The sequence below is a fragment of the Rhipicephalus microplus genome, chromosome X, assembly GCF_043290135.1.
Source record: "Rhipicephalus microplus isolate Deutch F79 chromosome X, USDA_Rmic, whole genome shotgun sequence".
Taxonomy (NCBI): domain Eukaryota; kingdom Metazoa; phylum Arthropoda; class Arachnida; order Ixodida; family Ixodidae; genus Rhipicephalus; species Rhipicephalus microplus.
In genome coordinates, this window is record NC_134710.1 from 42,320,269 (window position 1) to 42,346,310 (window position 26,042).

At 45.3% G+C, this 26,042-nt stretch overlaps 1 protein-coding gene and 1 long non-coding RNA gene across 4 annotated transcripts in view; both read right to left on the bottom strand.

Annotated features, from left to right (window-relative positions):
- The window catches only part of LOC119175863 (uncharacterized), a 107,957-nt gene extending 92,759 nt beyond the window's left edge, over positions 1–15,198 (bottom strand). The window contains exons 1-2 of one of the 2 annotated variants that reach the window (XM_037426874.2): positions 15,058–15,198; positions 12,787–12,860 (exon numbers count right to left, since the gene is read on the bottom strand). In XM_037426874.2, the coding sequence (XP_037282771.2) occupies positions 12,787–12,838 (52 nt within the window). In that variant the 5' untranslated portion in view covers positions 12,839–12,860; positions 15,058–15,198. The remainder of the gene's footprint in view (positions 1–12,786; positions 12,861–15,057) is intronic. The other variant, XM_037426881.2, reaches the window with a different exon arrangement.
- Positions 15,199–18,091: 2,893 nt separating this feature from the next.
- LOC119175865 (uncharacterized) lies at positions 18,092–23,548 on the bottom strand. Of its 2 annotated transcripts, none has more exons than XR_012886645.1 (4): positions 22,911–23,548; positions 22,785–22,844; positions 21,052–21,145; positions 18,092–18,195 (listed from the first exon to the last, which is right to left on the bottom strand). It is a non-coding gene; the product is annotated as an uncharacterized LOC119175865 (long non-coding RNA). The 2 variants fall into 2 exon arrangements; XR_005110371.2 differs by having other exon boundaries at positions 22,781–22,844.
- Positions 23,549–26,042: the final 2,494 nt, after the last annotated feature.

Sequence of the window (26,042 nt, forward strand, 5' to 3'; positions counted from 1 at the left end):
TGTCGCTCGGCTCCTCGAGGTATCTCTGGCTTACATGCCGCTTCTTGTCGGCGGACATGCCGCTTCCTGTTCGCACCGAGGCCTTTGGCCGTCGGCATAGGCGTGCGAAGGGTTCCCCTTTAAGAGGGGCGAAGGTTCGTTTCAGTGCCCCCCTCCCTATTATGTCAATGTGTGGGGCTGACCTTGCACCCCCCCCCCCTCTCTGAGCCGCAGTGCCCCTCCTCTCTATTATGTCATTGTGTAGGGGATGACAGTGAATCCCTCCGAGTCACAGTGCCCCTACTTTCTATTATGTCATTGTGTAGGGGATGACATTGCACCACACACCGAGTCACAGTGACCCACCTCCCTATTATGCCATTGTGTAAGGGATGACAGTGCAACCCCTCCCCCGAGTCACAGTGACCCTCCTCCCTATTATGTCATTGTGTAGGGAATGACATTGCACCACACACCGAGTCAGAGTGCCCCTCCTCTCTATTATGTCATTGTGTAGGGGATGACAGTGAATCCCTCCGAGTCACAGTGCCCCTACTTTCTATTATGTCATTGTGTAGGGGATGACATTGCACCACACACCGAGTCACAGTGACCCACCTCCCTATTATGTTATTGTGTAAGGGATGACAGTGCAACCCCCCCCGAGTCACAGTGACCCTCCTCCCTATTATGTCATTGTGTAGGGGATGACATTGCACCACACACCGAGTCAGAGTGACCCTCCTCCCTATTATATAATTGTGTAGGGGATGACATTGCGCCCCCCCCCATAGAAGACTAGAGGGGGGGGGCGCCCCTAGGGCGACTGGGCAACCCACTTTCCTGCTTCTGCTCTCTGCGGGGGAGCGCGCTCTGGACACCCGACACGCCGGGTTTAGGCGCTGCGCTCTGCTCCCTACCGGGCTGCAGACATTAGACGCCTTCTTCCTCTTCTAACCATTACCACCACCACCACGCCGGGTTCGACGGGGAGCGCTAAAAAACCACCGGCTGGTTCACTTCGGCGCTTTAATCGACAGCTATTTTGCAAACACTGAGTACGATCTTGCTTTAAGAGTGCGGAAAATTGCGCGCGACACGGACTGAAGAGACTAAAAAGAGTAGTGGGGCAGAGGCTCTGTTTGTTCTTGGACTGTTCAAATGTACGGCATGGTATGAACGGCACTGTGCTAAGTGCCAATAAAGGCTCCAGAGAGATTTTCCCACAAAAACATCACACTCCCAAACATCGAAGGCCGTCACAAGCATACGACGAGACAGGCATCTTCAGGAAAAAACGAGGGCGGCGGCTCACTTGCTAATGGCGGTGGCTCGTTCTGACTGATCTTTTGAATTGCGGTGCGGCGACTCGGGGAAGCATGGTGGGGAAAATAACCTTCTTGTTTTGAGCGCGGAAACAGTAAATGTTGGAGACAGGCGAGGAGTTGACATGACAGCTTTAATTTATGTAGCACTGCCCAGCCTGGTGCATTCCTCCCAAAAGTATACGGTGCACGTAAAGAACCCCAGGTGGTCAAAATTTCCGGAGTTCTCCACTACGGCGTCTCTCATAATCATACGGTGGTTTTGGGACGTTAAACCGAACATATAAATCAATCAATCAATCTTAAAGTAGCTAAATTGTGATTTTTTATTGTATAGCGTAATCAATGACGTTCAGAAGATGTATTACATTTACTCAGCAGCTACGGCTCTCATGCAATTTATGTACACTCAATAAATGCCTGTCATTTTTTTTTTCACTTCAAGGGGTCAGAATATTTGAATATTTCGTTGTCGTACTTATAAATAAAAAAAGATTGTGTGGTTAGCACTGCCTACATGATACAGCCAGCTACGACAACAACTATATTTATATTACCCTGCAATTATTTCGGAATAGTGTTACGGGCGTAAATAACCAAAAGTGTACAGAGTATACCAGCGAACGCCATGACACCGAAAGAAGTTCCAAAACACTCACTACAATATTTCTTGTATGAGGCAGATATCTTGGCAATAACCGAAGAGTGGACAGTGCCTGTTCAAGGCATAACTGGCTGAAACGGGCCTGGCCGGACCCAAACCTTTCGGACTCGGTCCGGAAAAATCGGGCCGTGTAGTGCTCTATAGTGAGTAGCACGCCTATTCAATCTGTTTAAACAGCAGAGTTGGCAAGCAAGCGCCACCACCTGGCGAACGCATGCATGTTGAGTTCTTTCTTCGTCACCTTCTCCTTTATCTGTTTCCATAGTGGTCTCCCTCCTCTTCCCCATCACTTCTCTTTCCCACTCCTTGCTGTGCTGGCATTTAGTTATGCTATACGCTATACCCCCACCTCCTTTCTCTCCCTCTTTCCCTCGTTTACGCTTCCGTCTCCTATTTTCTTGCTGAATTATCTAATGGTCCCGCCGCGGTGGTCTAGTGGCTAAGGTACGCGGCTGCTGACCCCCAGGTCGCGGGTTCGAATCCCGGCTGCGGCGGCCGCATTTCCGATGGAGGCGGAAACGTTGAAGGCCCGTGTGCTGATATTTGGGTGCACGTTAAAGAACCCCATGTGGTCGAAATTTCCGGAGCCCTCCACTACGGCGTCTCTCATAATCATATGGTGGTTTTGGGACATTAAACCCCACATATCAATCAATCAATTATCTAATGTTAGAATCCTCGACATGAAAAGAGAAATTCTCGAAGCATACCATATCAACAATCACTATACGTCAATTTCTTTGAAGGTGCGTGCGCGTGTTGTTTGAACAGCGCGTGCGCGCCTGTATTGCAGTGGCTGTTTGCTAATAAAGCACAGACGATATTGAAGTCGTTGCGTGTGCCACATCTCTATTTGTCCTCCTTCTCCTTGACTGGTTTATTCTTTTATCGCTTTGTAACTGTAACAGATATAGGGCTCCTTTTCTGCTTTATAGGTAACTGATCTCTCATCGCCTTGATCAAAATTACGAAGCTTGATTGATTGATATGTGGGGTTTAACGTCCCAAAACCACCATTTGATTATGAGAGACGCCGTAGTGGAGGGCTCCGGAAATTTCGACCACCTGGGGGTTCTTTAACGTGCACCCAAATATCAGCACACGTACGGGCCTACAACATTTCCTCCTCCATCGGGAATGCAGCCGCCGCAGCCGGGATTCGAACCCGCGACCTGCAAATTACGAAGCTTTTTCTATAGGCAAGGTTTATTCTATAGCAGTATACTACATGTCTACAGAAAAAAAAATGCAGCTCCTAATTAGTAGCGGTAATCTACGTGGCCCCGAAGGTTAGGAGATAAAGGGAGAGGGAGAACGGTGAAAGTGAGCGCGCGATCTGCGTGGTGTGGCGTCATTCTGACCATCGACAAGGCTCGAAAATGAAGAAAATTGAAACAAAAGAAATTCATCCAGTTCCACGCCGTGCAAACAGTCGGACAACAGCTGTAAGCGCGCTTGAGTGCGTGTGAGAGTAGAGAAAGACAGCTTATAGTCTCATTTCGAGTATTATCATCATCCCCATCTATTTTTTTATTCACTCTCTCCTCTTGTCACGCTTATACCTGCGTGATGCCACTACCAGTAATAAGACTGCTACTAATACTATTACTATCACCGCCACTACTACTTACTATAGTGGTAATAGAATGTACTACTACTGCCAGTGCTACTGCTACTACTATACTACTACGATGACGACGACGGCATGGGGCAGCCATGCCCCGCCGCGGTGGTCTAGTGGCTAAGGTACTCGGCTGCTGACCCGCAGGTCGCGGGTTCAAATCCCGGCTGCGGCGGCTGCATTTCCGATGGAGGCGGAAATGTCGAGGCCCGTGTGCTCATATTTGGGCGCACGTTAAAGAACCCCAGGTGGTCAAAATTTCCGGAGCCCTCCACTACGGCGTCTCTCATAATCATACGGTGGTTTTGGGACGTTAAACCCCACAAATCAATCAATCATGGGGCAGCCAGTCAGCTTCGCCGTAAAACGGCATTATATTTACTAATCACGTGCACGAGTGATGGATGATTCGTCCTGGCCATGCAGGAATGGCTTTTAACGCGACAGCGTTAAAGAGCTCGTTTCGCCGAAATCCCGGCGTCGGTGTCGTTGGTTGTGAGCGGAAAATCATAATCTTATTCGTGTCCGAAAATTCGAGAACGATGCAAATAAAATAAACGATAACAAAATCTTGGGTCGGAGTGGGGAGCGAACCCGGGTCGTTTGAACGGTGAGCGGACCACACGGCTGTGTGTCTCGTTGTGAAAACAGTGAAACTAACTTCTTCTGCTTGCAGTGAAAGTATAACTTGCATGCTTCACAAACACACGCGTCCTGTGTACATTTGCAATACAACATGAAATATTGCAGTAATAATGCGCGGTACAAGCGCCCATTGCCAGCTAGAGGGCGTCAGAACCCGTATTTATAGTAATTACTTGGAGGTTTAAAGCCAGTCACCCACTGCAAAAGGCACACACACATACTGGGCCTGTTCCCATAAGGCCCCGTAGTGGGTGCATATATCAACTTCGAAAAGGTTTCATGCACTAAGTGTTCGAAATACGCACTAGGAGCAGGATATCACTATTGCGTTCAACTATTAAAGGCGAAGCTTTAGGGTTCCCTAATATTTTTTTCTTTACCGTATCCGCTCAAGATATGCGTATTCTGCGCAGTCCGCACAGTTCGTTGACGTTCTTCTTGCGTACGTCGTCATACATATCGTTTTTTTTTTTTTAATCGGCTTCTCTGGCTGACATCTTCCTTCTCTTCCCACCCTCTCTTTTTCACTTTGAGGGAACCCTATCACGGGCAGCGGCGGGACATGACACGAAACGCGCGTATGTATAGGAAGGTTGTTTTAGCATCCCGCAGCCGCCTAAATCCATCCGATTAGGCATAATAACACGTCGTTATTAGTTTTTCTGTTAATTATTGCAGCATATATACCCTGTAGCCCAGAAGACGCATGCTCATGACATGGACGGAGCATATGTAATTCGTGCCCTTTTGAAACGTACCGTAAACTTGAATTCACTATAGACAGGAGGGATCGTCGATTCATCCCTTTCGTGCTGCAGTGCGAGGCGCGTTGAAGGACTGAACCGACGATGCGCATACCGTCGGGTCAAAACTTTTCCCGTTTCGTGCATCAGAAACGACAGTGCATCAGATGCGCCTAATTCAGTTAAACCTTGCGCGTTTCTGCGAGTTATGCCAGCCAGACGCATGACACCACCGAGCGTCATGGTTAACTGGGGCACCCGCGCACTGGTCAGTCGAGAAGCCTGCACACGGCCAATGGCGACCTATTCCGGCGCGCGATCGGCGTTGCAAGCTGGGACCTTCCTGCGAAGCACTGCCTGCAGGGTTGAGTGAGACAGAGTGCAGTGGCAATTTCGCTCCATTTCGTCGTGCCTGGGCACAGGGCGACTTCCCTTCCATTCCCACGGACTCGTTTCGGCAGGTTCCGTCAGCGGCGTCCTGGCCAGTGACGGTGCGAGCTGGAAATCGGGGCTTGTCGCGCCCAATTGAGGCCGTATTCAGGCCCTGATTGGCGACAACGAGCCACGCCGCGGCCAAGATTGCGCGCCGGATGACACGGCGAGACATGTGCCCCCTCCGGAAAGACGCCGACGAGCACGGCCGCATCGTGTATGGGATCCAGATGATCCCTCTCCCCCCTCTGCTGCACTGAACGGATATGCACCACCCAATCGACTTAAAAATACTCATTTGACGCTCGAAACTCATCCCTATAGGTTAGATGCATCACGTTGAAGAAGTCGAAACACGTATGGTACATAGAAGAGGCAATATTATCCATTCAATGAGTGACCCAATTAAAACACCAACCACAGCCACCACATAAAACTCATCGGTATACTTAACGACATACTTCGTGCAATCAGCAACGGCCGGGAGCATTTTCGGGCGCGATGAGTCACGGCAAGCTGTCCAAATTTCAGGGTCACACGAGTGTGTGCGCCGCATCAATTTGCTGTCGCTCGCTTGCGCAGGTAAATGTGCCGGAGAACGAAAAACGCTTATACACCGCCCCTTTCCTACAGCAGTTTAACACTTTTTTTTCAATCAAATTTGGTATTAATAAAAGCGATTAATGGAATGCGTTCACTACTCTTCAGGTGGACAAGAGCGGTTGCTTTTACGCAGCTGGAAATAAAGTTATGAAGCTAAGAGGATAAAAACAGAGTAGTTTAGCAGTAACGTTGATACCGTATCGCTTACAGTGATGCATCCAAAGACGTTTTAGCGGAGCTCGGTGAGTAAAATACCATGGTGAGACAGCTGCTAATACAAGACTTCCAGAATAAAATATCGGCGGGCCGACCAGACCACGAAGGTATGGTAATCCGGCACTGCCAAAACGGCCTAATATTTAAGATGCATTAAACGACATCAAGCAAAAGAAGGTCGCGAGGAGAGACAAACTTTGACAATGATTGCGCCAACCTCTCTCTGACGGGTACTAACATGCATATCATGAAGAAATACGAACGTCTGCAGATGGTATAATTATAAAGCACAGCTTCTCTTCTATAAAGCACGGAGAAATGGAAATAGTTTGGTCCTGATGTAAAGAAAATACACTCGTATTCACCGTTGCCGTTTAGTCGGCACACAACGGAGGAATCACTCGGTCTGGGAATGCTGTCCATAGAAATGGTATAGATGTGAGGACAAGGTTTGGGCGGCTATAGCAGCCACATAATGTGGCTATATACACCGAGAACGAGGGCTTTCGTTCACTACTGACCTAGTGATCTGGCCTTGTGGCAATCGCACTGCCCTCTCATGAATTAAGCGATGCGCTTCACGAACTCCTGTAACATTCGGAGAAATTCAACGATGGCTATTTTCTCAAGGTCGTTAGTTAGTTACCTCGATAGAAGCGCTACTCCTGGAGATGTATGCAATCATTCATGCTTACGTGTAATGCTAAACACCGTGCATGCAGTGACAGTGCACAGTTACTGGTGGGCGGTATTGTTATTTATTTTATTCAGGCAACAGTGTCGCTCGCACGACTAGAACAAAACTCTCCTTCCGCTGCATGCTGCTTCTGTGACGGAGCTCGCATGGACTCGAGAGTAGAAAACCGCTTCAATGTCCTTTTTTTTTTTTTCGATCAGAAATAACTATACCCATCGACCGTGAAGCCCACAAAATACGGCTCTTCTGCGCCATTTTCAGCTGTAGCATCATAAGAAGGCATTAGTGACTATATAGTTTCATGTTTTATGTTTCGAGTATATACTCCCTTTTGTCTCCTGGAAAACAATGCTTCAGCAAGAAGCTATCTGAAGCAGAGAATAAAAGAAAAGTTCGGTGGATGGTTTCAAAGCGTTGTCGCAAATATACCATATGTGCTAAATGTTGCGCCAAGGACTAAGTGTTGTCGCTTCCTACGTATACATATGCACCACGTAATGTGAAAGCGTTCACCTTGCTGACCGAAACGCAACAATAGCTCACAAAAGACTGTCAGCAATTATACGTTAGTAGTAAACGCGGAAAATAGGTTGATGCTGATTTCTCCTAGATACGATGGAAAGTTGTGCATAGCCGAATGTGTTGCATGGCAGCGGAGTGAAAGCTCCAACTTGAAGTTTTCCAGCGTTCTACTAGCCAAGTATATACTCCACAGCTGCTCGATGAAAAGTTCAAAAGGAAGCCTAGGAACCAACCACCAGGCGACGTGATATTTCCGCCACGTGTGACCGGTCCCCAGAAGTACCTATGAGATCTATGCAAGCGAGTTTCAGGGCTTACGGTAAAATAAAAGAGAAGCGAGTTCACACCAGAGGCCAACTTTGCGGGGCGAACGAGTTGGCGATGACGTCGGCTTCTCGACGACTGGCGCGAAAAGCTGGATTACTTGAGAAGACTTATTGCGGGACGATCTTCACCGGCATTGTGACGCGTATAGCAGCCGGAGTGCCTGCGAGTCTGTTAACACTGGCGGGACCGCGCCGGCGAGCAGCGGTTGAAGATCGCGCTGGTGAGACAGCATGTCCACGCGTGGCGCGCCCCTCTTGCGACACGGGGTGCCACAGGCATCCTCATTACACGGGCCCCCTCCCTGTTGACGGGGAAGCGCCCATCGAGGGCTATGACGTGCCGGCTCAATTGAACGCCGCCCGACCAATGGGCGCCCTGATTGAATCGGACCTCGTAGAGAGCTCAATTGGGTAATGAGAGTATAAGAGGCGCCGGCCGCGCTCGGCGCCCGTTCTGGCGCGCAAACCGCGGAGGACGTGGCCTCTTTGTTCCGCGGGCGGATACTGCACCGCGCGTTTGTGCCCCGGCCTTTGTCCGCCGCCATGGTAAGTGGGCGGACGGAATGACTGGCCGGTCACCCGGATCACGTGCTGTGTTCGGCCGCCAACGGAGACGATTTTCGCGCGGAAACACTGCGCTGTGCACAACGGTTCCAGTCGCCCATCGGTGTCTCGTGGGGAGCCGTCGGCCGGCCATTGTTTTTTTTTTCTTTGTCTACAGCTTCGGCTCCGTTCGCTCGGTTTGGCCACAGGTAAGAACGCTGACAGAGCAACTTGTTTTCCTTCGCGGGATATCAAGTGATTGTGACGCTAGCGTAACAATGCTAAGCTCGGAAAACTACTCAACGTGAGGGCTGTTTTGTAGTCATTACGATATGCCATTCACAGCGGACGAACCTATATAGTTTGCGTGCAAAGATGGATACGTAACGAGAGCTGACTTGCAACTTACTTTTTCCGGCTTCTATCTCTTTACAATTTGTGCGCTGTGAATTATATCGCAATGAGCCACTGCCAACTCGTCCAAGCTTTCGCACGCCATACGTACAGAGGGACGCTCAAGTCTCGAGAAAACATTCCGAGCCTTGTGCTTCCATAGCTCTGTAGTGTGTTCCTCCATTATGAGCGGTCGTCAACACGTGACTAAAATTTCATTTTTTTGCAGCATTAAAAACTTCGGCTGTATGTATATATGCAATATCACCCCTGCAGTAAACGCGGTATTAGTGAGCGATAGTATATGGCGAACCCTTCAAAAACGCAATAATCCAAATATGCAGTCTCCCTCTCATACTCAGACGCCCGGAATGCCGTCAGAGCGCGTCCTTCGCGTTGTGGTCACGACGGATATGACGTCACAGAAATAATGCTGCGCGAAATTTTCGGCGTTATCATTACAAGGTAGTAAAAAAATATTTAGGCTTCACTTTAACTCAACTATGAGTGACAAATGATTCCTGCGGGCACATTTCGGCGCATATTCGCGTCATGTACGTTCAAAACGAGAGCTACAGTGCCCTGTTTGCGTTGTCAAGGACGCGGGCGATCAAAACTCGATGCCTTACTTCTGAGTGCCACTTTAACCCGTCACACGTTAGACAGAAAAAAGCCACATTTCGCTAGTGTACATGAAGCAGACAGAAACATACAAGACGTCATCGACCTATTCGGAGGCGATTCATAATTATGTATACCAACAAAATACAAAGTTGCGCAAGATAGTCAGGCAGTTCGATGTTGCGTTCATTTCAAACAACTGAACCACCATGGTCTGCTTGGCTTGCCGCTATTTAATGTTAAAAAAGTCCATTATAATAAAAAAGAAGGTTTTAATATCTTCCGTGCTTGCATGGACAGCGCAACTACTTGAACGTTGAAATGGAAAATCCTTCTCTCAGGTTAGGTCAACAGGGGATAGCTGAAGAGACAGAAGGCATGAAAAAAAGTGTTTTCAACAACATTATAATAGAACAGTCTATATATATATATATATATATATATATATATATATATATATATATATATATATATATATATATATATATATATATATATATATATATATATATATATATATATATATATATATATATATATATATATATATATATATATATGCCGACTTTTGATACTATAAGGCAACTTTAACACGCGTTTGCGGCTCAAATATTCCACATCTGCATTGTGAAAAAATACACCCAGAACATAACGAAAGATCCCCCTTTGTATTGAACGCCATTCAACAGAAAAAAAAAGCCGATAAATAAAACGCTTTGTTCCAACACTACCGGGAAAGCAGCACAGGCCCGAGGCGCACAATTGTATTCTACGGATATCCGTATAACTGATATTTCATGCTTTCTTTCATGCCTTTTCTAATTTCTGGCAATACAAAAGCGAGCTACACCCGCATCACTTATTCCATGTCACGTACCTTCAAAGGGCCACTGAAGTGTACTCTAAAAAACTCTATAATGTCGTTAATTTCAGCATCACAGGTTTATATTTCCGCAATATATGGGCCGCATAGAGCGCCCTTCACCGTGCCGCACAGAGACCGTGATACCACGGTACCACGGTCTCTATTATATTAATAGAAAGATAATAATAAATGAGAAAATTTCTGCCATTTTTCTTAATTTTAAATTTCGCGCCGAAATCTCTGCGCGTAAGGTCACAAATTTCAAAATACACTTTTCGTACTTTGTCGCCATTGACCTAATGAAATTTTCCTAAACTTGGTAGGTTAATTGCACGGCCGCCACAAAGACGTTTTGCTTTTCATTTTTACCAATTAGGGACTAATAATAATAATAATAATACCTGGATCGAGTGTCAAGTGGCACAACCACGATATGATTATGAGGAACGCTGTAAGTGAAATGTAGTAGCGCGTTGGAAAATGCAGCGCTTGTGTCATTGTTTTCCTTTCTCGTCTATATTCTGTTTGCGCTGGCCGTCATGAGCCGTAAGTGAAGTGCTCCGGAAATTATGGCCATCTGGACAACAGAACACGTGTCTCTCGCATCTCGCCTAAATCGAGATGCAACCGACACGGCCGGGATTGACCCCGCGACCTTCATTTCCGCAGCCGAGCACTCTAACCATAGTGCAGCAACGCAAAAGCCGAAGCTAAAACATCATAAAATCATCCGCATCACAAATAAAAAAAAACATTGTGTCAAGGGATCTGCAAGCGATGAAATACGACCTAGGTGTCTCCCTAGTAATGATTTTCCTCGACATATTGGCCGACATATTGGCCGAAGCTGATTGGTTGGGGCTAAGCACGCTTTCCGCATCGTCCTCAGGCACGTGAAGATCGCGGTGCCCACACTCCGTTTTTGTTTCATTGAGCTATATGCACCTCCAGGTGTCGCAGTGAATTCCTTAAAGGGCCACTCACCAGGCCCCATACCAAATTTTAGTTTGACAGTGGAAGTTGTTGGGTGTCCGATGAGAACCATTTTGCCACAAAAATTTTTTTTGATCGGTTCATCACGAGCGGAGAAAACGGTTTTTTTTTTTTTTTTTGAAGCGGCGCGAAACGAGTTTGAGAGGAGGCGAGCTCGAAACCCTTGCCGCTCCTCCGCGTAGCCTTCGCAAGCCAAATCTCTTCCCCATCCTCTCAGGCATCCGACCAAGAGGTCACGTGCGCATGACGTGCACAAACAAGTCCAACCCCCGAGCATGCGAGCGGCGTTGCTTTGTTGACCAGCGTTATTCTGTTGTCTTCTGCCTGTTTCTGCGGGATGGTTTGGAAACGCTGGTTAGACGCGGTAGAATAGCTGAGCACAATGAGTGCGCGAACGCGTAGGAGCGTTCCACGGCGGTCGTCTGCTCGATGCGCTGACCGCGGGGACACGAACGCATGCGAAACGCCGGCACATTAAACCCGCATCGCGTTGCAATTCACCGGTGAAACATGGAAAAAAAAGACGCTCATATTCTCTTATTGCATCTCACTATTTATCTAGAGCTTTATTAATCTCTTCAAGCAACAAATTACATAAACTACGCATGCCATGTTAAATATTTTTTGCCATGTTACGTACCACTGTTTGCAACGTCAGAGTAGAGTCGTCTACGTAGGGTACCAACGTCACTGCATTGCCGTGTACGTAGGGCCATTCATACGCGCACGTCATGCCCTCATTCTCTGGGCGCGCGCCGGCAGAAGGGAGGGGGAGCAGCGTTCATCTTAAAATTTGACCCATTTCCGCGGCGCGTAGCGTTGCAAATTTTGGCAGACGTGATCATGAACGCCTCGTCTACGCATTAAGCTTCTCAGCTCAAAATTGTCAAACCTGGTGAGTGGCCCTTTAATAGGTACAGGACACCAAGGAAAACAATGACACAGCCGAGCCGGCCAAAAGAAGTAAGATAGAAGGAGCCCAGCGCTATGATCCTTAATCATTTTGGCCGACTCGCGACTATCTTCAGTTTCCTTGGTGCAAAATGACAAACCAACATGCCTATTCTTCCACACTTGTGGAAAAACCCGCCAGCTATGGTGTTAATCCACATGTCTCGGAGACAATGACGTAGCCAAGGAGTGGCACACAAAGCTCGTGCATCCCCCCACCCAAAATCTGCCTACCCCCTTCCCCGGAGCAATATGGCCACTCACGTTTTCTCCGCTGGCTAGCTGATTGTCAGAAAACAATGAGTTTGCGGACAAATTTGAGCTCTTTCACAACAAATACTGACAAGCATTCTTACAGATCAAGGTCACTAAACCTATAAACTAATGATAGATTGAATACAGATCTGGCGCAAATTTCTAATGTCACGATAGAAGACATAAAAATGGTCAATGACAAGTCCGGCATTGTCTTTTGCTTGGCTGATCATACAGTTCACACTCAATTTAACGAAGTGATGGTTGCGCTCGAATGACGTCGTTAAATCGGGAAGCTCTTAAAATCGAGAAGGACATCTTTCTGCCCTTGCAAATCTAAAATTATAACGTAGCAACACCCAAAAGCTTCTTAAGCCTTGCCACGAACTCACGTATTTGCGGATAAAAGGTCCTTGAGGGTGGCCCAGATAAGAAGTTTCCCATGTCCAGGGCAGGTCGCAATCACCTAAGGATGTCGATATGCAAAGACGGGGAGAGCGATTGCATAAATTGCGCGAACAGGCTGAGCAAAAAAGTTGTGAGGAGACGATCAATGCAATCGGTCGCGTAAAGAAAATAAATCAACAAAAGCAATCCCAGTAGTGTCCGTAAGGGAGCATTTACAGGAACCATACACCGTCGCCACTCCTAGCATTATCTGGTAGCCAGGTAAGAGCGCTACCAACCGGTGAGTAGGTTGTTACATGCATGGACTCGTCAAAATTAAGACTGTTGCGGTTGAATGCTTGAACGCGATAACGTTGGAGTGCACGCTCAAAAAAAAAAAAAAATCAGCCTGTATCAAAATTGGAAAGAAATCGCCACTTTTATACTCGTTATTTCAGGAAAAATTACTTCAAGTCACGTTTGGTGCCTTCTTAATTTTAGGTGGATAGCAAAAGCGCGGTTCACGCAAAGAATTGTGGGCTACGGCGCCCGTCTGCATCGACTTCCGGTTCGAGATGCCGTGCTGCCGTACAGGCATTCTTGCCAGTGCCCGGCGTGTTCTACCCAGCAGTTTCGGCGTGTTCTACCCAGCACTCACGGCGCCCTTTCCCCACAAATTAAATACTTCGCAGTTTAGTTGAATAACAAATGCAGTCACCATGAGATAGTTACAACCGTGCGAGCGGGTTTTTTTTTATTCAAGCGGCATGCATCTTCGAACACATGCTTTTTTTTTTTTTTGCTGCGAAAGGTGTTATCACGTCTCTTTCGTCACACACGATTATTTTCTAGTCTTCATATCATCACGAATTATCCGTCCACTCGTTTTCATGCTGCTTACCTGTAAAATTATTTATTTGCTTTTCTGTTACAAAGACACCCGGGTTCGATTTAGTGAACGGCAATAGTAAACCGTTTCATACTCTGGAGATGAAATGCGCTCGTGGGCTTCTGGCATTTTCGCACCTTTTCATCTTCCTAACGTGAGATCTCGTTCACTAACACACTCGAAGATTGCCTTTCTATATATGCGAAATTATCCGCGCACAACATACATGACACAGCATATCGGCACCTTACGCTTGCAAGTCCGATACAATAAAGACGCCATACCATGCTACTCGTTGCTTCGAAAGCTACTCCGATCGTTTTACGCCCCACGGTAGGCCGTTTCGTCCCGTGGGTCTTCTACGCGTTCAGTGGTTTCCATAAATTTGACAGAGTACGCGTACTTCTGTGTCATCGAACGTATGTTGACATTCGGCAGCATGTACCCATAAGTGCGAGTGATATTTAAGTGGTCACCGTTTGTGCTCGAAATCGCTAAATCGAGGTGGTTCTGGAAAACATTGCTGCATGTTTCAAAGCATAATCGCTTGCTGCGTTCGAAACCTGCCTCTTACCGTTCCTATGTGTTTGCTCATTTCCACTTCTTGCTTCGTTCTCTGAAATGCGCGAAATATCGTCTACCCATTCGCAAATGAAATAAAGAAAGAACATAATCACTGAACAAGTGGCAACAAACGCGTCACAGAATTTCATATGTGCGCAGTATATAGGCACCTTGAAGCAGCGCAAGTAAAGACCTCGAACCAGAAGTACCGTAACAGACGATGCGCCATTTTGCTATCCACAACGTTGAGCCTGCCGGGCAATGAGAATCGGGAACATCGTAAAATCTGGTTTCGTCAGAACCGATCTTTAACTGAATAAACATCCAGGGATGATTGGTGAACTTTCATGGTCAGTTCGAAAAGTCTGACCAGAGATTTCATGCAGCGACAAGCGTCTTTGCTGCTGTTGTCTACACGTTCATCCTTAAGATTCTTCAACGGATTCGCTTGCTTGGTCGTGCCCGTGCATTCGTCGGCTCCTCTTTCTCCAGAGCGCTCCTCCTCCTCTAGCTACGGAGTACGGCCAATCCAACACGCGTCCATCCTTACCACAACATTATCCAACGTACTACAACCGATGGCGTGCAAACCATTAAAACAGGGGGAAAAACACGTATATACGCTGGTGACGTGACGGTATGGCGACCCACTTCTCTTTGGACCATCAAACGCGGGCACTACAGGTCGTAGTTGATGACACGTTTGCCTGGTACACTTCAGTGAGAGACACACTCGCACAAGAAAAGACTGCCAGCATGAGCACTGCCAATAAAAGAGGCCAGCGCAAAGCATGACCTAGCCCCTGTAATTGATACGACTTACGCTCGAGTCTCCACGGTAGCGTTCTCGCAGAGAAGTCTACAATCGGCGTCGTCGGGGCAGGCGTTTCTGCATCTGGATCAGCCCGATGATAACGATGACAACGGTTCCAGAGAAGAACGGTACAACCCACTACGGGGGATAGGCCACGAAACGCGCGGCAGTAGGATTTGTGAAAGAAGAAAAGTAACAAATGAATGAGAGAGAGAAGGAAAAAGTCGGCCCGGCAGGCATGTAGCCACACTTTTTTTTTTTTTCGAGGAGGGGCAGCCTCTCAAAATGTCCATTCATTTTTCGCTGTCTAACCTCTATGCCATGACAAAAAAGGGGGGGGGGGGCATGTGCTTGGTGTGCCACCCCCTGGCTACAACCCTGCGACCCAGGGAAGGATATGCGAAAAAAGATCTATAGGGAGGCAAAAATATTTGTGAGAATTTTGGTGTCTTTCATACAAAGCTACTTAGAGTAATGCTAAACAATTGAAATACTCAATTTATACAGATAAGCTTGATAGATAAATGAAACAATATTTTATATGTACTGATACTATTAATGTTACAATATCTTTGTTTCTTTTGTGTAATTAAATACAGCATCATATATGCCCCTCTTGCAGCACATTATAGTGCCAGCACCCCCAAGGAGAGTTATCCCGATGTAGAAAGCTCAAGGCCACTTACTTGAAAAGCTGGTTTCAAAAATGTTTGCCTTAAGTTTTGATATATGTGACATTCAATAAAGAAGTGCTCCATCGTTTCTACTTTATTACTATAGTTAATTTGAAGGGGAGGAATGAATCCAGGCCTGTGCAAGTAAAAATTGAATGATGGTATTGTGAATCACAGTTTTGTTAACTTCAAGTTTTCTTGTGCTCCACCATGAGAAATTCCATGGAAATCTAAGGTGCTGAAAATTTGTGTTGCTTAGGGCCGAATATTTAGTACGGTCCTCGTGCATGCAAAAGTTTCTGAATCGTGCGATTGTATTATTGCAGGATGGTTTTGAGAACACTTAGGAAAGGTCTGTTAACGAATGCTATCGCTAAGGTGTTGCCGCTTCATTTAATGCTAATCCAGTGTGGCTTGATACCCAAACCAGACGGATGTGCCGTACATGATCAGGCATATGTGAATTAAGCTCTGTGAGGCAGCTCAACGAGTGAGATGCTGTTAGAGCAGTGCACAAATACAGTGAATCTGTTAACATCACAACTGAAGAAATATGTTGTTGGGGTTTACGCAATGCAAGAATAATTGCCATTAGTCTGCCTGGAATATTGGTGTGAAGTCGGGCAAGCGAAGAGAAATTGACCGAGTGATGTTGAATAAATTCCCACTCCAGCAACAGAAGAATCTGTGGCTACTACTGAATTTATCTGCACGCTTTTGAGGTGGACTTCCAACAACCTTTTTAAATACCTACAGGACAAGAGGTTGGCATTCTTTAGAAATATATCATCAAATTCAATTACTGCAGTATGATTAAGTACGCTTGCCGTTGTTGAAAGAGCTTCGCTCTGCATGCAAGACCGTCTCCATCATGCTTAATCTTTTTCTCCGCACCGTGCAGGGAACTGGTGGAATGCAAATTCGCAACAGTGACTAGTAAGCTCTGTGTTCATGCATCGATTGGTGCACCGGCAAAGCACAGTTCCAGAGCTTCACCAAGGCAGAGTGGGCACTACAGGAAATTCTCCATTGAGATGACATGCATGTGATCACAGGCTTTCCAACGTTCCACCTATTCTGACACTCCAGACAGAAACATAGCCCAGCACGCCGGATGATCGCGCTCAAGTGTAGAGCGGCAGAGGCGTATAGCCCGTTTTTTTTTTCTTTTTTCGGTGGGATGGGAGAGTTCAACCACCCTGCGAACGTACGCTCGTGCATTTGCTTGTATATGTGCTGATGCAAAATTGAAAAATTCGTTTGCAGGAGTCGGGGGTATGGACCTCCAACCCTACCTGGCTACACCTGTGCAGAGCAGAATCCTAGGTAGAAGTTCTGTACTATAACTCACCACTGCAGTCTAGCGGTTATAATGCTCAGCTGCTGACCCAAAGGTCGCGGGCTTAAATCCCGGCTGTGGCAGCCGATATTCGATCTTGAGGCACATGTACTTACATTTAGGTGCACGCTAAAAAACCCCAGGAAGTCGAAATTATCGGAGCCCTCCACTACGACGTCTTTCATAATCATATTGTAGTTTTCGGTCGTTAAACCACCAAAAAAATTATTTCCCATAACAATGCTTACAAAGCACTATAGACAGCTTCATTCAACTAGAATTAAAAAAAAAACTAGGTTACAAAGGTTCAGTGTTGGTCCCTTTAAATCTTAACGTGCACAAAAGTTCAGAACATCAATTCAGCTGCTGGGAAATCTTCTGTAACCCGCCACAGTGGTATATTGGCTTAGGCACTCGGCTGGAAGAAAATGTATTTTTATTAACAGACAAATGTTGTTCAACATCACAATCATTACACGATCTAATGTCAGTCTAATGCGTACCTAATGCGAGTCTACTAATAATTGGCCACTGATAGTCCATAGAGTCGAGACGTTAGAGTTTCTGATGACCATTGTCTAGCGCAAGTCTATAGAGTCCAGACATGCGAGTTTCTGATGACCATTGCCTAGCGTTAGTCTATAGAGTCCCGACGTGCGAGTTTCTGATGGCCGTTGTCTAGTCAAGTGTAATTGAGCATATGCATTAGGTTGACTAATGCCCTATGCCAACAAAAAAATGTTTGCTGTACGCAGGTCAATAAATATTTTTGTTGTTAATACGAAAGCCTGCACACATTACAGTATTGTAAAGCAAATACTAGCAGATCATTTCCACCAATGAACAGATCATTGTTTTTTACATGTCTGAATCTTTCGAGGCTGATAAATAATGCTAAAAGTATATAATGTACACATTCGGAAACATGCATTACACAGTCAAGCCATTTAGTTTCAATAGGATAATAAATGGAGCTAGTTCGTTCAGTTTTACAATTCTTGTACAAGCACACAGATGATGCAACACCAAATGAGACGTTTGCAGAAGTGCACTTTTATTTAATTTTCCAACTTTGCACTGATGATAGGATGTCTTGTTGCACTCTCTTCCTGGCACCGCTGCTGTATTTAAAACCTGCAAAAGAGAGCGTGAAGACTTTGTTGGCATGAAGCATACGTTTTAGTCCAGCACGTGAATAGACATTGGAATTGATGACTCATGCCTTTTTTAGAATAGTGATAGTATTTTTATCAGTTTTATTGAATAATCCGTCTGTATTCAATGCCGAACCACAAAGTCTTAACTTCATGCTGCTTTTTATAAAAAAAATAAGATAGGAAAACTAACCACTACACAACAGTTTAGAGGGCTGCAGATACATCAGCAATCGGAGAGAGAGAGAGGCCAGCTATCACGGACAGTGGAATTAGCTGAGTCAGCTTCTCCAATGTAATATATCAGAATAACTCCCTTTTATGATTCCAGTGACACTTCATGTATAACTACGGCATCCATCAGTGGGTCTATTTCTCAACTTGGCTTTACACAAATCTTCCACATTGAAATTCCTCTTCTTTAACAGAGAGCTACTGGGAGCTCATGCTCAGAGGTGCAAAGTAATAGGTGTGAGCAGGGTTTCCCTACACTGGGGTAACGAGAAGGTTCACCCCAATGCCCCCCCCCCCCCCCCCAAGTTATGTAAGCTGCCAATTTTGTGGCCCCCCTCTTAGGTAACTAGGTGGAAGGCGCAATCCCCCACCCCCATGCACATGCCTATGTGCAAAATGAGATTGAGCAACAAACAGGCACATGTAATATAGAGCTACGTCTTGGTGATACAGCTCCAGAAATCTTGACTAGTGAAAAGAATAGTAAAATGGCGCTTTCTGTAACCTAAAATATATTACACAGATATGCATGTTCCAATGTGTTACAGGTCATTTCTACATATATCCTATAAATTGCAGATTAGAGGAAGCAAGCCAAAACATTTTTGTACCTTTGATTACTTTTGCATATTATTTGAGAGCTAAAAATACATTATTAAAGTATCTTGAAGAGGTGACAAAAGTTTTATAAAAATGGAAATACTTTTTTTTTCCTAGCTCCATGCTTTAGAGTACAGTGCACAGTTGCCAATGTTCACTAGTAAATATTGGAAATTATGAAATTGATCGCTGCTCATTAATAAGCAGAAGAGTCCACACAGGGGTATGTTAGTACTCGCTGAACATCTTGATAGGATAAGGATAGCAACCCTTTCTAAAGAAAATTTCAACAGCAGGAAAAAACATGAACAATCAAAAGGGCGGCAACAGGAACTAGCGCTAGTTCGTGTCACCTCCCTTTTGTCTGTTCATATTTTGCCGTACCTTAGAAAAATTTCTAGGCGATGAATTACCAACCCAACCAAACACTCGTGTTAATCAAGTATATAAGGAAAGAGCACATAGCAGTGTTGAACTCATGACTCTTTCAGAAATCGTGCAGATGCCAAAAACATTACCTGAACCCACATATTGTCACAAAGGTAATACAATTTAAAGTGTATGTACGAGCTAAACATAGAAATAAAGTGTACACTCAGGAGTGAACAGGGCCATGAGCTAAGACATCAACACAAAAAGAATAATGAATGTAGCTGTTCATGTATTTGCTTGCACTCCTGTTTCCTCCCAAGTACGAACCAACAAGCCCAGTATTGTTAACATATATATACTTCCATAAGAGTATAAATTCATTCAATGATTAAACTTGCAGTGAAACAAGGCTGTTCAAGGCACTTTCACACATATTATACTTCTGTGTGGTAGGCCTCCACCTGTCTTGTGAGCTGTGTTACATATACAGATTCATGGCATTTTCATAGACTGTTGTGAGAACATGTTCCAAACAATGTGATGAAACATGAGTATGAGCTGCCTTCCAAGAAAAGCTGTCCTCAATTCAGATGATCAAACTCTCAGGCATATCGATTATCTGAGAAGGCTTTGTTAGAAAGAAATAGGTACTTGCATGTTGCATGATTTTACTTGAAACACGCACTACAACCTATAAAAATAGCTCTCATCTGCTCCTATATTCAGCTCATACACATAAAAATTTAAAAACCGACTGAAACAACAACTGCTGTAACTTCCTTAAGCATGAATCCTCCAAATTCTTGTGGCAGCATGTGCACATAGCAAAAGTGCACTTATTTAACTTCACTACAATTTTTGGACTTCAAGGTTGTTTGCTGTCCCCTTAAAAGGCACCAGAAATTTAATGAGATTTGTACGAGAAAAAAAAAAAGAAACTTGTTAAAGGAATGTTTTGTTTTCATTACAGCAAAAAAATGTTGAAAGTAAAAGCAATCATCATAACAATACGCGAAACAACATTATTATAAGTAAGATAGAGGACACTTGAAGAGGCAAACAAATCCTATAAGAGGAAATGTCGCTGCAGCCAACCTTCCAACTTATGCGATATTTAGCACAGTGTAACACAAAGACCAGGAGAGAAGACACAACACGTGCCCTAACTTTATATAAAATGGTTTATTGCAACCGAACCACTAAAATATACAGGGTGAACATCACCGCCGCAAAGTTTTGTGCTTCAGTAGCAATAGCCCATTTTGTTCAAAGTAAGTGCACTATTCTCGTTCTTCTGTTATACTGAGCTAAACATTACCTAATGTCTTACAAACAATGCTGAACTTTTCCACTTGTGCAACCCTTCAACAATAGACTTGCCTTTGTCAAGACAGCAGCGACAAGAAACAGCTGTTCCCATTATCAAGACACCTCCAAGTATCGCAATGTTGACTCCGGCAACATTCCATGTCCAAGGATTATAAAACAAATAATGCATGTTCCATGTCCAAGGAATACTGCACTTCAGTTCAGTATTCCTTGGACATGGAACATGCATTATTTGGGTTGTGCGTCCCACGCTTATATGTGTCCGAACTGTCCCGCTGCAGTAACAACAAGAAATGCCTACCACTCAATATGGTTCGTCAGGGCTTGCAGGAAGACCACTCCAATCGTGCACTGCAACCTGTCCTTTGTGTCGGTGCCATGAACAGCTGTCATCGCTGATACATAACAAATACCAGAAAATATTACTTTCACACAAAATAAACGTTGTCACACACAAATAGCGAGCACCAATCATATCTTTAGCCAAGTGTATATTGATACATAAAAGGTCGATCCTTGAATAAAGAATCATGGCACAATTTGAACAGGTATTCTCGGACTAGCCACTTCTTGCTGACAATTGACAGAGTGCCACTACATGTTCAGCATTCACAAAACTACGAAACAGCACTACCCAGAGCATGCACATATCCATGTGGGTGATCTAAATGACGAAAACAATATTTGCAAAGAGTGCATGGTCTATGTGCACATGACGTGGGGTGAGAGAAAGCAAGCCGTACACATTGTATTACATATTAAATATAAGCTATTCAAGAAACAAACTGTTGGTACTCTGAAGCAAACTCCCATGTAGTTTGAGTTGCTCACACAAGCTATCTATAGGATTTCTTTTAATTACGTAAGCCCTTGACAAAAAATAATAATATTCTGAAACTTTCTGTGAACATGTGGAAACATACGAATGAGATCTTTTTCTTTTAATTTACTACCTTACAAAACAAATACTAAATACAAAATAAATACAAAATAAAAATACAAAATACAAAATAAATACAAAATAAATACTTTGTCCTGCAGTGGACTACGTCTACTGCAGGACAAAGGCCTCTCCCATGTTTTGCCAGTCAACTCGGTCCTGCAGATGTGCTTGTTGCTTCCATTTTATACCCGCAAACTTCCTAATCACATCTGCCCACCTAACCTTCTGTCTCCGCTTGCCTAATCCGCTTGCCTTCTTCAGGAATCCAGTTAGCTCCCCTAATGACCAGTGGTTACTCTGTTCACGTGTTACATGCCCGGCCCATGTCCATTTCCTTTTCTTGATTTCAACTATGATATCCTTAACCCCGGTTTGTTCCCCAATCCACTTTGCTCTCTTCTTGTCTCTTAAGGTTACACCTATTATTTTTCTTTCAATTGGTCGCTGCGTCGTCCTCAATTTAAGCTGAACCCTCTTTGTAAGTCTCCATGTTTCTGCTAAATAGCTAAGTACCTGCAAGATGCAGCAGTTATATACCTTCCTCTTGAGGGATAATGGCAATCTACCTGTCAAGATTTGAGAGTGCTTGCCAAATGTGCTCCACCCCATTCTTATTCTTCTAGATACTTCGTGGTTCGGCTCCGCGGTTATTACCTGTCCTGAGTAGACGTAGTCTTCTACAACTTCAAGTGCACTATTACTTATCTCGAAGCGCTGCTCTCTTCCGAGGTAGTTGTACATTACTTTCGTTTTCTGCAGATTAATTTTAAGACCCACCTTTCTGCTCTCCTTGTCTAACTCCGTAATCATGAGTTGCAATTCGTCCCCTGAGTTACTCAGCAATGCAATGTCATCGGCGAAGCACAGGTTACTAAGGTACTCCCCATTAACTGGTATCCCTTACTCATCCCATTCTAGGCCTCCGAAAATTTCTTGTAAGCGCGCGGTCAATATCATTGGGGAGACGGTATCTACTTGTCACACACCCTTCTTGATTGGCATTCTGTCGCTTTCCTTATAGAGCGCTATGGTGGTAGTTAATCCTCTGTAGATCCTCTGACATAAAGTAAGCCAACTTAAAACATACTTGCCTTTCCGGTCTTTAGTTTATCATCCTCGCTGTGCCAACACGCCGCCCGGGCTATCGGTTCCTGCATTCCAGTCGTAACGCAATGAAGTAACCCACTTAAGTAGTTTGGCGACTTTCTTCAACTTACCGAAGTTTGGCATTGGCTGTGCACTCTTCAGTCGCTCGTCAAAAGGCTCAAGCTTCCGCTCTTGTATAACACCAGTCACTGCTTGTCAGAACACGGGGGCGTGGATTGTCTCCGTACATTCGATATTGCATCACGCGAACAGCGCGGGTAATCGATAAACGAAGGAAGAAAGCACTTTTGAGAGCGGGCACAACGGCGCGCGTCCGATGAGGCTGTTTTGAGCGGCAACGTACGGCGAGACATCGTCCGCCACTCGATCAATGCAGGAGAACTTTCCGACACGCGTAAACTATCCAGTAGATGAATTCAAAAGCACGATAAGCATAGAATAAATGCGCGCAATATTTATCACCACGGCAATCATGTAACCGCGGATTTGAAGCACATTTGCTCGCGCGAAGTTGGTGGTGAGCCTGCAGTACAACCACATAACAAACACCTGGCACAACGAGGCCTGTTGCAACTTCTGGTTTACGAACTGTATGGGTTTCCAGGCTTAAGTAAGTAAGTAAATAAGTAATTGTTTCTATTCCCTTTTGATACAGGGCAGGCGTTTCATGCGCCACAGGAATAAAATTAGTAATAAATAAATAAATAATTGGTCTGTACTTCGTGCACTAGTCAGGCGTTACGGTAGTTTCCTGTATGCACTAAAATAAACGTGCAGGTGGCAGCACTATCGTGTTATCATACAAGCAAGTTTTGCAATAGATATGAAATGTAACTAACTATACCTTTTAAGCCAAGTATAAAGGTGCTTTAAATATTATATTTACTGTTATTAATTATGCTGTTATATTTATTTTGTTTTGAATAATTAAAAAAGTTTCGGAACTCATGTTAAAAACAACAGTCATCTCTGAGTCTATGCAACGCAACCCCCAATAAGTACAGATCTCAAGGGCAATGCCTTTGTGGTAGCGGCTTTGCACGATTGGAGAGAAGCACGAATGGCATGCATTCCTGTACAATAAAGAAAGAAAGGTATCCGACCAGGAATCCGTTACTCTACCTCTGTACGCAGTGCCGTAGCCAGTAGGTGTCACACCAAGCCCGTGACCCTCCTGCTCCTCCTGCGATTTTTTTTTTCTTTTTCGCCGTTGCACACACGGTGCAAAATGACCATTTGCCTGCCCCCCCCCCCCCCCCGTCTTCAGATCCACGAGGTGTTCTTTCTCTCCCCCTCCCCTGATTTTTTTTTTTTTTTACATACGCCGCTGTAGCGTTGTGACAGCAAGCAGAATATAAAAACGGCTGTTCATGTAGGCTCCCTAAAGCAGAAGCATCAGTGGCGGGGTGAGAGAGGCATGGCTGCGCCGTGCTCCCGACCGGGTTGCAGAAATTAGGTGCCTTTTTTCATCTTCTAACCACCACCACCACCTACCCCTTCTCTCCCCCTCTCCATCGCGCCTTCGCTCACCACGACCTACCGGTGACGGCGGGTAGGGGCAACGCCGACTAAATTTCAAGGCCGAAAGGCTGCCGCAGTGACGTCAGAGGTTGGGGGCCCAGTTGCCCAACTGAGCATGCTCAGTAAGACTTCTTTTCCACATCTTTTATTCGGCCCAATCAAGCCGCAGCAGCTGCGAGAGCGGGAGCGTTGGTTCTCCTAAAACGTGAACGAAACACAGGCTTTCCGCCGCGTTCGCGGCGTAACTGGGCCCCCACCCTCTGACGTCACTGCGGCAGCCTTTCGGCCTTGAAATGGCGTTGGTAGGGGGGACGCACATGTTGGCAGCCACTGCTCCCAGCCGCATTTTCGTGGTAAACGTGTAGCTCATATTCAAATACACTTTCAAATGCCCGCTACATCGATACGATGGGTTTATCTCCTGTGCTGTTCTCGTTATCCACCGATCGGCTACGTACCCTCACCCTCCGTGCAAATGGAAACTTGACACGCCTGTGCAACTGCTCTGGATATCGATTCACAGTACGCGATCGACTCTATGCTTGTTAGCTTTCAATATATATTCAAAATTGATGCGCATAAAGTGGTCGAAATCAGTCCGGAATGCCCCAATAAAGTGTGCCTCCACATCGCACTTCTGGCACGGAATATCTCAGCAGTATTTTATTATTTGCTATTTTTATTTTAATCATTTTCCTGAAGAATGTATAGTATTGTTTATTTTTATTTTTGTGTATACTTGCACAAAGACTTTATGGCTGTTTCTAGGCATGTTAACTAAATAAATAACAAATAATTGACTATTAATGAAATCACAAGCCTCAGATATGCCTCATAAAATGCGAAATTTGACCGTTGGCGGCGTCTCGCATCCGGATGTGCAAACAAGGAGATATGGCGGATTAGTCGAGAGAAGGGTTTCGAGGTAGTGGATTTAAACAGGGAAGTGCACAGGTGGGGTGGATTCCAAAGAGACAGGATTCATTTCGATAAGAGGCTTGGACACGAGGTGGGCTGGCGACTGGCAGGACGCGCAGTAGCTTTTTTGGGGGGCTCACGGGCCCTTCGGAGTCCGGGGTAGCTCGTAACAGGGAAAGCAACCAGGAGGACGCTTTGACAGGTAGAATTGCGAAAAACCAGAAAAAAGGTAAAAGAAAAAGGAAAAAGGCGCGTGTTGCAATTAGTTACATAAACATGCAGGGTGGCAGAAAGAAGGCAAAATGGTTAGAGATTGAGGAGCAGTTAAACAAAGAACAGATAGGCGTGTATGCGGTTACAGAAACACACCTTAGAGACTTGGAAGAGCCACCACATATTAAAAATTATGTTTGGGAAGGGTGTAACAGGACCATATCGGAAAGGAAAGGTGGGGGTGTAGGAATGCTAATTCACCGCGGAGCCAAATGGGTTAGAGTGAAACAGACGTGTTCAGAGCACCTCTGGGTTCTGGGCACAGTAGGTGGAAAGGAAACGTGGCTAGGGGTAGCCTATTTGTGGACGGGGAATAACTGCAGAGAAAAGAATCAGGAGATAGTGGATTGCATGAGTGCGGATATTAAGGAATTTGGTAATGGGGCCGAAATCATCCTTCTAGGGGACATGAATGCCCACATACATGACCTTGACGGATATTCAGACACCAATGGGAAGTTATTACTAGATCTTTGCGAGCAACATAGTCTGGAGATAGTTAACACGGGGCCTAAATGTGACGGCCAGAT